The 12,588-nt window shown below is 43.9% G+C and overlaps 2 protein-coding genes across 6 annotated transcripts in view; one reads left to right on the top strand and one right to left on the bottom strand.

The window, feature by feature from the left end:
• The window catches only part of rtn4ip1 (reticulon 4 interacting protein 1), a 98,240-nt gene extending 95,168 nt beyond the window's left edge, over positions 1-3,072 (top strand). For all 3 annotated transcript variants that reach the window (XM_072499925.1, XM_072499923.1, XM_072499924.1), the window contains exon 9: positions 2,852-3,072. In XM_072499925.1, coding sequence (XP_072356026.1) covers positions 2,852-2,965 — 114 coding nt within the window. In that variant the 3' untranslated portion in view covers positions 2,966-3,072. The remainder of the gene's footprint in view (positions 1-2,851) is intronic.
• Positions 3,073-12,588, bottom strand: part of LOC140410996 (uncharacterized) — a 357,930-nt gene continuing 348,414 nt past the window's right edge. For all 3 annotated transcript variants that reach the window (XM_072499917.1, XM_072499918.1, XM_072499919.1), the window contains 2 exons: positions 9,681-9,843; positions 3,073-4,780 (listed from right to left, as the gene is read on the bottom strand). In XM_072499917.1, the coding sequence (XP_072356018.1) occupies positions 4,692-4,780; positions 9,681-9,843 (252 nt within the window). In that variant the 3' untranslated portion in view covers positions 3,073-4,691. The remainder of the gene's footprint in view (positions 4,781-9,680; positions 9,844-12,588) is intronic.

Raw genomic sequence — 12,588 nt, 5'->3', positions numbered from 1 at the left:
TTGGCAAATCTGCGTATTAGAGCAATACAGCTAGTCTCATTCTAATATGCATCCCCATAATCTGCCCAAGGCATGGGATCTAACCCACGGGTAAATGCCATTCAGTGCTGGTCCCCACAAAATAGGGACCAGACGGAATGGCACTCATGGGTGTCTCCCAGGGGATCAGAGATCCCCAGGTACTTGCCCTCTTGGCAGGGTGGCACCCTGGCACTGCTGGCCTGGCACTTCTGGTGCCACCTGGGAACCCTGGCTGTGGCTGTGCCACCTGGGTGCCAGCCTGGGACTGCCAGGGTACCCAGCTGGCAGGACACTGCCAGGTTGACACTGCGAAGGTGCCAGGCTGGCATTTTCCCGTGCTGCAGATCGGGCCCAGGGATGCTCTCTGCGGGGTGCAGGGGACCCCCTTATCGGTGAGTCGGGGCTTGGTGGGGGTACCTGGGTTGCATCAGATGGTCGCGAGATCAGGACGCCATTTTTAAATGGAGCTCCTCAGTGCAGAGAATGGGACTAAGTTCCGCCTTCGCCGCATGTTCCCCGCTGAGGCCCCCGATCTACCTGAATTGTGACTCTCGGTGTTCCGAGTGCCCGGAGGCTCACAGCTAATTTCCCCATGAGGTGCTGTTCCTATTTAGGTAGATCGTACCCAACGTTTCAGGTCGATTACCTTTCATCAGATGGGAACCCAACCCATGGATTTATTTATAGTTGGTGGCATGATGGGTGTAATCTTGGATAGGTGAACTGACTGCCAGGTAATAATTGCAATACACAAGTTACTAACTTTTTGTCTCAAAAATCTATATATGCAATTAAATTTAAGTGCAAGGATGCATAATTTACCCATTCATTAATGAGATTTGTGAATGCTTGGGTCTTTATTAGACTTTTATGTAAGCCACAGTCTATTAAATGGACAAAAGTAAAATACTAGGGGGTGAAATCAGCCATGATCTTATCGAATGGTGGAGCGGGCTCAAGAGGCTGAGCGGCCTACTCCTGTTCCCAATTCTTATGTTAAGTATTCTCTATTTCACTGCTGTGGGATAGAGTTTGATGGTAGCTTTATGTGGTGGTTTTGTGCCATTAGAGTTACCTTGACTTATTTTAGCTAGAAACTAATCGTACAGCAAACATTATTTGAAATCTGGAATTTCCAAGTTAATCTGATATGAAAGAATGGGTGAAGAATGGAATTTGACCAGTGGATTTGCATTCCTAACGTTGGTTACCACACTCTGGGAAGGGCAAGTGGAAGTAAAGCAGCCAACCAAATACCTCCTTCAATTTTATATCAGGGCTTTTATAAAAACTTTTTTCTGCTAGCCATGAGAATTGTTTAGAACGTGGAGGTTGTTCAACAAAGTGTAGGTTAATTTAGTCTTCATCGTTATTGGATGATTGGAATATTTTACTCTACATGAGCTTAAACTATTCAACTGTCTGCAACCTGAATGTCAGTAATATATTATGGTGTTAACTGCAGTCCTGTCATCAACTGCTAGAGGGCTCTGCATGACAGCGTATCGAAGCAAGTCATTAGCACTGTTGATTCTTAAAATAATTTAGTATCTGGATTATCTACAAAAATGTCTAAAGTTGGTTCTGCCAACATTCCAACTGCCCTTCTTGCCAGCCCGATGAAAGCTTAACCCAGAAACACCAGTGTGCCAGTGGTGACAGCAGTGATGTATTAAGAGATCGGTAGAAGTGCAGCTGCTGCTTTTCGGATATTAAAGCTTTCAAAGTGTTAACCTGTACATCACAGTATACCCGTCTGACCCAAACATCTAAATCCGCTTATGCCAAGAGACCTAGCTGGTTCAGAAAAGCATTGCGTGAAGAAATCTTGATAAACCAGCTGAGCATATGTTCAAAGCTAAGTTTATTCATTTTTCTAAAAATTTTAATGTCCCATTGAATTATATTTATGCTTCAACCAATGAATTAATTGTGCGGGGCAGCAGGGTGGTGCAGTGGTTAGCACTGCTTCCTCACGGCACCAAGGTCCCAGGTTTGATCCCAGCTCTGGGTCACTTTCCGTGTGGAGTTTGCACATTCTCCCCGTTATTGTGTGGGTTTCGCCCCCACGACCAAAAGATATGCAGGGTAGGTGGATTGGCCATGCTAAATTGCCTTTTAATAGGAAAAACGGAATTGGGTACTCAATTTTTAAAAAAAAATTAATTGTAAAACTTAATTTTGTATTTTTAAGTGGATACCGTACAGATTATTTAGAAGACTACAGCAGTGTTGCCTTTATCTCAAGGGAGCTGCAAGCAAAGGGATGGAAGTTATGCTGCAGTTTATAAAGTTGCTTTATTCTTTTATGAGATCTGGGTGTCGCTGGCAAGGCCAACATTTTTTGCCCATCCCTAATTGCCCTTGAACTGAGTGGCTAGCTAGACCATTGCAGAAGATATAAGGTTCTTGTCAATCACATTGCTGTGGGCCTGGAGTCATGTATGGGCCAGGCTGGGTAAGCATGACTCATTTCCTTCCCTAAAGGACATTGGTGAACCAGATGGGTTTTTACAACAATCGTTGATGGTTGTCATTGTCACCATTATGATTCTATGAACCAGCATCTGAGAGCAGCTGTATTGAGGTTTGAGATCTAATGCTGAGGAAACTGGACTGGCATGGTACTTCAGGAAGATCCACCACTAACTGCACAGCATGGTGTGCTCAATGACTTATTGCTATACAACCTTTACTTCTATACATCACCCCATTTGCAACCCGAGCCCCCCAAAAAAGCCTGAGAGGGAACTAACTACTGAGACAAGCATGATTGTTGTTTATGCTGTAAGACACTGAAAAGATTTCTTAATCGTTTTTATCTTGTCAGATTCGACCAGTTGTTGAGCAGAGTTTCTCATTCTCGGAAGTTCCCAAGGCTTTCCTGAAAATGGAAGGTGGTCACGCACGAGGGAAGACTGTAATCGACAGGAGTAAGGAGTAAAGACTGTTTATAAGAAGAGTTGAACAACTGTACAGACCAGTTTCTGATAATAGAGCCATTTAATTCTAGTTTGAATAGTTGCAATAAACATTGTCTCTGGCAAATAATTCATAACACTTTATATTTTATTTAAGAAAGTTGTTACAGATATTGTTCAAGATTTTGAATACAGTAGTACAGCTACTTTTGAAGCTAAAATAAAACATTTATCCATGCCCATCATTCAGACGCATGATGGTTAAACGCATGATGGTTAAACAAAAAAACATCCAATGTTGTCAAAAACTAGCGTTAACAATAGTTCGGGGATGAAAGCGTGGAATGAGGATAACATAGGTAAAGTAAGCCAACATACCAACATAAAGCCTGACAGTGTAAAACTATACAACTACATCGGTGCAGTTCTCAAATTATTCCCATTACGCAAACTACCAAAAATGTGTCCATTGGGACATTAGAAGTTGTGTATACTTTTCATGATCAATTAAAAGGTACAAAATTCTCAAGTTACAATCTTTGACACAATTGTCAAACAAAACTGCCATTTATAAACATTCGCTGACTCTAACATAAAAGCAATCCCTGGGCCTGCCAGTAAGATGTCTCAACGAGCCACACAAGCACACGTGATACAACACCACTATATGCCACTATACTGAGTTGCCTTCAGTGGGATTTGTTGTCGGGTAGTTCACTTGTAATTTTCATCTTTTAAAATCTTTTGTGTTATTCAAGGTTGGAACTATGTAGAACATGTCAATGCAAACAACAATCATACTGGCAGTAATTCAAACCTCTGAAAATCAGCACCTCTGTCAGGAAGCAGTTCCTTAAATTGTCTTTGGAACTAAATTTCCACTTAATTTATTTAAAAGTAGAGAACACCATTGTCATCACAGTTTCAGAGTCTCATGCCCACCACCGCTGACAATTAGATGTTCGGCACTTTATTGTTTGGAACAAATTTGGAGACCGTAGTGTAGCAGTTGCTACATAACAAAGTATTTCAGTTTGAGTGGCCAATGATGGCTGGGTTTTATAAGACCTGTTAACCAATAGTTTAACTTAATACTCTCAAAATGAGTAACAAAACATTTAATACTTTGAAATGTCACATGTCATCCTTTATGTTAATGATCTTTAATCTTGTTTGTTCCACTGTCTGGGTAACTTCTTTGAAATGAATGGAAAATTGCTTGAGATGCACAGCAATTATGTCACATACGTGTTTGGTCAGTTTCATTTTTGTGAGGGAAAATACTTCTGCAATCCGAATGCATTGCATGACTTGCAATAGAGGACATTAAACCCAAATACCATACCAGACTTCCAGTGTTCAATAAAACCAGTGAGTGAGCACAGCGTTCGTCAATTATAAATACAACTTTAAAAACAACTTTAAAAAAAGGATTTCAAAGCATTTGCACGAGGCGTGAGATTTCCTCATTGAGACACTGAAGCAGCACTAGCCTGGCTTGCTGCAAATGATAAAAGACATGAGACTCTACTTCAGACTTGATTACATTGCATAGAACGAGCAGCAGTTAATTAGAAATAAACATTTAATTGAGATGATTTTTCCATCACTCTTGCCCTGAATATCGATATGGTATTTCTGGAGTTCACTTAAGAGTGCGATGTTGCACTGCTGACTGTAAAAATGGAAAGATTTACACTATTTTGAAAGTGCCTTGAGTGTTTATTTCCTGTTCCCACCAGTGAAGACTCACAGTATTTCCAGGTCCCATCTTTGTGTTGGCTGAAGCTCGTCGAATATGTTGAGAATGGTTTGACTCTGGTCATATTGCTGACCACCTTGAAAGCAACAAGATTACAACAGTTAGAGACATTGCATTAAAAAGGTCATTTTTAAAAATTCTGACAAACTACCTGACCTGTGGACCACACAAGCGTTGCAACAGTGCGTACAGCCGTTATAATTTGAATAGCTACTTGCTGAGAGAAAAGTTTAAGCTTTTATTTCATTTAAAATCAGCAGTGTCAATCAGAGTGGTGGGCCCTTTTGTTTAGTTTCAGCCCAGACTTATGGATGGAAGTCTCATGTCCCTCTCTTGGCTGCTGGCACCTGAAGTGAAACACATTCGGGCAGTATGAACCCTGTTGCTGATGGATGTTTGCCACCAATATGGCCTTAGATTATTCGATTTAATTTGAATGTTTTAAAGAGCAGTAAGTCCTCTAGAGATTATTTTTAAAGATTTTGTTCTTGGAATATGAGTCGACTGACGAGGCCAACATTTATTGTCCATCCCGAATTGTGCTCTCTATTTCTTTAAGCTGCAAAATGAACTGAATACATTACCTGAACCTAAAAGGGACAGGGCATAAGAAATGTTATTTTACAAATCCCCACGCCATCCACATTAGAGGAGGAGACATAGAATAGATTTAGCCAATCCAGACCACCCCATACTGACCCACAACAGTGTTGAATGAAGTGGCTCAGGTCCAAGGGACCATAAATAAAGAGCAACAAATTCTTACTTTTTGAAAAATAAATGTCTGTGCATGTGTTTCACAGACAAGTGGGCCGGGATTTTCTGACCCTCTCACGGTGGGTTTTCCCATGGTGGATGAGGCACACCAGCGGCCCCCGGGGGGGATCTTCTAGTCCCGCCAAAGTCTGGGGGCTTTTGAATGGATTGCCATCCTGTCTTCGAGGAATCAGCTGTGACGGGTCAATTTTTGCAGGACCAGAAGATTCTGCCCAAGGCAAGAGGGTACCTCATTTGATGAAAAGGCACCACAAATATTTCATCCTGTTCACCTCAGAGGTCAGTGAACTCACCCCCGCCCCTTCCCATCAACCGGCTGGAAATTCAGGATGGCAATTCCACGTTAATTGTGCCCCATCCAGCCCTGTATATTCATCCGAGATCTGACCTGCTTGGAATTGGATTAATGAATGATAATCCATGATTAATTAATTTAGATCAATGAAGTACAACAAGGACCATGCAGCAAAGAAAACCTCTGAATAAAATTAATGACTTAAAAACAAATTGGCTCGTTGGATAGTGTGACTGCCCAGCAGAAAAATGTACTTCACCCTCCCAATGACTGCCTCCCACAAACCTAAAACATGAATCACAAACATTCTTGAGATTACTTGTACCACGAGAATGTAAGACGATACTTGTGTAGACAGATCAAATATTGATTAAAATTTTCAGTCCTGACCATGCCATTTATTCCAGAGAAAATCATTCCTTAATAACCGGTGATTGATCACAACATAGATTGTCATTAGGTAACAGTACCAACGGATCTGGATCAAAAGCAGATAACTTAAGTTGAGGTAGAGAATAATCGGGATCTAATTAAATAAAGGAACAAGCCTGAGGGAACTGTTCTAATTAACAGCTGCCATGCGGTTACAAGTTCAGCAATGCTAGAAATTCAGAATTAATAGATATTGGTAAAGATAAAGGCTTCCAAAGGCAGTAAATAAATTATGATGTAACTGAGTAACCAGTCTGTGTGTTGAAATGGTATAACAAAACTTATTCAAATGTCATTCAATAATTTATAAGCTGGCAGAGAAAGCACATCATGTTATCGAAACCCCAAGTAATCTGCAGGTCTGTCAGTACTGTTATTAAACTAGTTTAGTGGTGGTGGTGGTGGGGGGAGGACACACAGAGTGTCAATGCAATAAGAACACAGCATGTTGAGTTTCAAGGGAGTAAGGAGAGGCTGAATGGCCTTTACTTTAATGCTAGGAGTATCATAGGTAAGACAGATGAGTTATGGAGTTGTAATGTTGTTGCCATCACAGAGACATGGTTGAGGGAGGGACAGGACTGGCAGCTGAACGTTACAGGGAAGAGGATCTTTAGGCAGCACAGGGGAGGGTGTAAAAGAGGAGGTGATGTTGCATTATTAATTAAGGAGTCTGTTACTGCAGGAAGGAGGGACGATGTCTTGGAAGGGTCCTCAAATGAGGCTTTGTGGGTAGAGCTTAGAAATTAAACAGGGGCAGTCACATTGCTGGGAGTGTATTATAGACCACAAAATAGTCAGCGGTCAATAGAGGAGCAGCTATGTAGACAATTCACTAAGGTGTGTAAAGCAATAATTATATTAGAGGATTTCAAATTCCCCAACATTAATTGGGATAGTCACATTGTAAAGGGTTTAGAAGGAGCAGATTCATTGGAATGTATTCAAAAGAGATTTTAAATCAACATGACATAAGTCCAACAAGGAATGGTGCAGTACTGACCTAGTTCTGGGGAGCGAAGCTGGACAGGCGTTAGAAGTAGCAGTGGAGGAACATTTTAGTCATAGCGATTATGGAATTTGCCAAGGAAAAGGAAAAAGATGGTCTGCAAAAAAGGGTTTTGGATTGGGGGAAAAGGCTGATTTTATTAAAATAAGGCAGGATCTGGCCAAAGTTGACAGGGAACAGCTACTTCAGGGTAAGTCTAGCAGGGGGCGACACAGTGGTTAGCACCACTGCCTCAGTGTCAGGGACCCGGCTTGAATTACGGGCTTGGGGGTGACTGTCTATGTGATGTTTGCATGTTCTCTCCGTGTCTTCGTGTATTTCCTCTGGGTGCTCCGGATTCCTTCCACATCCAAAGATGTGCAAGTTAGGTGGATTGCCATATAAATTGCCCCTTAGTGTTGAGGATGTGCAGGTCAGATGAGGTTACAGGATGGAGCCACCCTAGTGGACCTTGGTCGGATGCTCTTTTGGAGGGTCAGTGCAGACTCTAGGTCGATGGCCTCCTTCTGCACTGTAGGGATTCTAGAACGGTGGGGGGGGGGGGGGGGGGGGGGGGGGGGGGAGTGTCAATTGGCAATGCCCCTTTCTCTCTCTCTATAACTTTCTCCAGTCTTACAATCCTCTGAGATGTCTGTGCTCCTGTTCCACATCCACAATTTTCACTGCTTCACCATTCGGGTCATGTGTGCATTGCCTAGGTTATGGGCGGCATGGTAGCACAGTGGGTAGCACTGTGGCTTCACAGCGCCAGGGACCCGGGTTCGATTCCCAGCTTGGGTCACTGTCTGTGCGGAGTCTGCATGTTCTCCCCATTGTCTGCATGGTTTTCCTCCGGGTGCTCCAGTTTCCTCCAACAACCCCCGAAAGACATGCTTGTTAGATGAATTGGATACTCTGAATTCTCCCTCGGTGTACCCGATCAGGCGCCAGAGCGTGGCAACTAGGTGCTTTTCACAGTAACTTCATTGCAGTGTTAATGTAAGCCTACTTGTGACACTAATAAAGATTCAAATTTTCTTCCCTAAACCTCTGTGCCAATATATTTCCCTCCCTAAACCTCTGTCACTGTATCTTACTCCCTAAACCTCTCTGTCACTCTATCGCCATCCCTAGACCTCTCAGTCACTATCATCTTCCTTAACCCTCCTCTGGTTTTGCCTGGTTATGTTCCGGTGAACCGCCTCGGGACATTTTTAAGATGTTAAAATGCTATATGCAATTTCAGATGTCCACTATCTGCAGTATTTTGCTTTTGCTTGATAAGTGCAAGTTGTTGTTTTTGAGACTACATACAAGATGGCTTTTATTGCCATCAAATTTTGTTGTGTTTCGCAAAGTAGGTCTCAGTACACTAACAATTTATGTCGAGAAATGCAACATCTGCCACATCCACACGCCAATCTGAATGCCTTCTACATAATGAGGTGAATTCTCTGCCGGCAGGATTCTTCGTTCCGCCGGCAGCGCACCACAGCAGGTTTCCCGGTGGGGTGGGGTGGCTACATTGGGAAATCCCATTAGCCAGCGGCCAGAATGGAAAATCCCGCTGCCGGCGATGACACGCCACCGAGAAACACGCGGGTGGGAAGGCAGAGAATTCACTCCAATATCTGTAATAGCCACAATGAAGTTTACAAGTGGGTGATCTTTTTAAACTGTTTCTAGTCTGTATCTTCTAGCCTAGTGATAATCACACAGGATCTACAACCCAATATGCTTTGAATAAAATCTTGTAAAATGTTCAAATCCCTCTGTGGGTCAATGGCGAAACTGAGGCCAGAATTCTCTGGAAATCGGGACTATCTGTATCTTTTCCTGCTGGAAGTGCACCCTGACAAGCGACAGGAGTAGAAAATCACGCTGCCAGCAACTGGCATGCCACCGAGAAACACACAGGCTGGGAACCGGAGAATCCTGCCCTGGATTTTTAAATTCAGGAAATGAGCAAGGAAGAGAATAGAGCAATCATATCTCGTCAGCCTCTCCAGATGTGATTAAGCCCAAGCCCTTGTTACATGTTTGAATCTGGCTACTGTTGCCCACGCATAAAAAGAGCAAAAATGGGGTGGAGAGTGAGGGGGAAACTTCCTCATAATAAATCTACTGCCCACCGCCGCCGCCGCCGCCCCCGCCCTTACCATAAATAGGAATCACCTATCAATAGCAAATGCTTCCTTTTGAAACATTATCAATCGACCATTGGTATGGAATCAAAATCAGAATGCTGGAAAATACAGGTCAGGGAACAACTGTGGATTGAGGAAGATAGGGTGAATATTTCATTAGTGTTCTCATGTATTTTACTCACATCAAGGGGCTTTTCACGGTAACTTTATTGCAGTGTTAATGTAAGCCGACTTGTAACAATAAAGATTATTATTATAAGTCAACACAAGTGCTGACTGGGTGAGAAATGCAATGGTCCCATCGACACAGACAAGAATAAAAGACCCAATACCTCACCTTTTATATCAATAACTAGGTCAGTCCTTATCCCATTCAATATGACTCCATCTGAACTGATGTTCCAGGACTGTATGGCTTCACTGTTGTCTACCGAGATTCCTAATCTCGAATTTTGCCCGAAAAAGCTTCCAACTACATCCAAGCAGCAATCTTCTGCCATCTGTGGAGGAGTGAAATAAGAAAATAGGAAAATGGCTTAAATCAATTACGGATGGGAAAACGTTCTTCTATGAGTCAATAACTGCATAGGATTGACAATGATCAAAAATGAAACACATATTAACTATTTGTATAATCAGTTTTCAATTAGCCCATGAGTAGAAATCATGATTGGACTATTCTTGTACACTATAGACATTAGCATGTGGTAATGTTACCAGGCTAGTAATCCAGAGGCCCAGGCTAATGCTCTGGAGACATGAGTTTGAAGCCCATCAACGCAGCCGATGGAATTTAAATTCATTTAATATATCTAGAATTAAAGGCTAGTCTCAATTGTTGATTGCTGTAAAAATCCATCTTGTTCACTAATGCCCTTCAGGGAAGGGAATTTGCCATTCTAGTCTCCATTGTCTCCAGATACACAGCAGTGTGGTTGATTCTTAACTGCCCTCTGAGAAAACCTAGAAAGTCACTTGGTATAGAACAGCTGCAAAGCCGACAAAAAGGCGTCAGAAGCGACAATGGCAAACCCAGTCCCATCGAACTTGCAAAACCCTTCTTACTAACATCTTGGGGATTATGCCAAAATTGGGAGATCTGTCTCTGGCTCATCAAGGGGCCTGAGGTTACAAAGGTTACGAGCATGACTTAGTCATACTCACAGAATCATATCTTAAAGACAATGTCCCAGGCACCATCATCATTATCTATGGGTATATGTTCTGTCCCACAGGCAGGACAGGCCCAGTAGAGGTGAGGACACAGTGGTACAGAGTTGCCCTGGGAGTTCTCAACATCGTCTCTGGAGCCCATGAGGTCTCATGGCATCGGGTCAAACACCGGGTCCACAGATGTACAGGTTAGGTGGGGTTACATGGATAGGGTGGGGGAGTGGGCCTAGGTTGGGTGCTCTTTCGGAGGGTAGGTGCACACTCGATGGGTCGAATGGCCTCCTCCTGCACTGTAGGATTCTATGGAAGCGCAAGGATAAAAAATGTGGCTGACCATCACCTACTCAAGGGCAATCTGGGATGGTCAAAGAAGTGTTGACGCAGCCAGCAATGCCCACGACCTATGAAAGAATAAAAGTCTAACTGATAGTTTCTGCTTTATGATGTTCGTGTTTTGATCCGCTTATTACCTGTTCAGTGTCAATTTTTTTAAAGCATTTAGTCATTGAAATGAGGCACTTTATTAAGAAAGATTATCTGATTTCGCTTCATTTATCACTTTCCTATGCCCTATACAAAGTGTTAAGTGAGCATCCGAAGAAGGCTGATTTTTAAGGGCATCTAGAATCCCACTCACGCCTATCACAAAGAACTGTTTAATACACATTCAGGAATAAGATTAAATGTTCATATTTCAGGTACCTGGTTTCAGCATTGTGATCAAACTCAGCACAGGCAGCAGCAGAGTCGAACGCTCTCAATTTTGGCCCATCTGTCCGAAACTCCAGACTTGCCACAAGTTGATGTATTATTGATTATCCTTCATATAACATGGGCGTGATGCTCCGGAAAAATTTCTCAATTCATTTGTGACGATTTTCAGTGAGTTTCCCACTGGCTCTGCTGGTAAGTTCCCCACCGCTAGTCAATGACACTTGGGGCTGGATTCTTCCGCCCAGCTCGCTGCAATAACGGCACGGGCGAGACGATGACAATGGAAAAACCGTGAGTTTCTCACCGGTTTAGCCCACGGAATGTTTTTTAGCACTGGGGAGCTGAACTCGGAGATCAGGCCAATATTTTGAAAGGGTGCCCCGATCTCTAAGTGAGTTTGTGGGTCCCCCACACCCCCCACTCATGGGCAATGTCACCCCCCACACACATGGACACTACCCCCCCCAAGCGAGGTCACCCTGCTATGGGGTCCCTGCCCCCCCCTCCCCCTCTTCAGGGCCCCCAAGCCCCCTTACAGCACTCCCCATCCTTCCAGGGCCCCCACCCATCACCCTGCCAACCTTCCAGAGGCCCCTACTTACCTGCCCTACACACTCCCACACTTCAATCCTCCCCTCCACCCTCCTTTCATGGACATGGCCCCCACGCCCCCTGATCCGTGGCAGTGCCACCCTGGCACTTGGGCACCCTTTCACTGGCACCCAGGCAATGCTCCTGCAGGCCTGGTAGTGCCACCCAGGCATCTTGGTATTGCCAAGGTGGCAGTGCCAAGTTTCCAGCTGGGCAGTGCCAAGTTTCCCACATTCCAGGGGGAGGGCCAGGAAGCCATCCTGCACTGGCCCTGACCACCCAGGGGTCTCCGATGGCCCAGAAGACTCCCCGGGTACCGTTCCACCCGGTCCACATTTAAAACCGGCTTCGGCACGCGGCGTTTGATCACGCCCCTTGTGAGCGTGTTTAAGATTCGGACGCCTCACGGGACTTGGGTGAACCCCACGAGGTGTAAAAACAGCCAGGAAGTCTGCGAGAGGGCTCTCCCGGCATTCACCAGCCACATCGCGCTCAAGGGAGAGCACAACGCAGCTGGTGGACCGCGCCCCATATTTTTTGTTGCAAATTACAAATTACAATATTTGAGGACCACATCATGTTATGGCCTTGCAATAATAGGCTTTAAGCCTACTGGTGTCAACAGTTTGTGTAAATGGCTCCCAGTAGGGTCAGTGGGCTCCATCATGCCTGCTGTCATCAGTATGCAATACGTCCAGACAGTTAAAAAGCAATTAACTATTGTATACAAAATGCCCATGGAATACAAACAATTTGTTATTTTCTCA

Source organism: Scyliorhinus torazame, chromosome 4 (assembly GCF_047496885.1).
Source record: "Scyliorhinus torazame isolate Kashiwa2021f chromosome 4, sScyTor2.1, whole genome shotgun sequence".
In the NCBI taxonomy this organism is placed as follows: Eukaryota; Metazoa; Chordata; class Chondrichthyes; order Carcharhiniformes; family Scyliorhinidae; genus Scyliorhinus; species Scyliorhinus torazame.
This window is presented reverse-complemented; position numbering and strand designations above follow the sequence as displayed.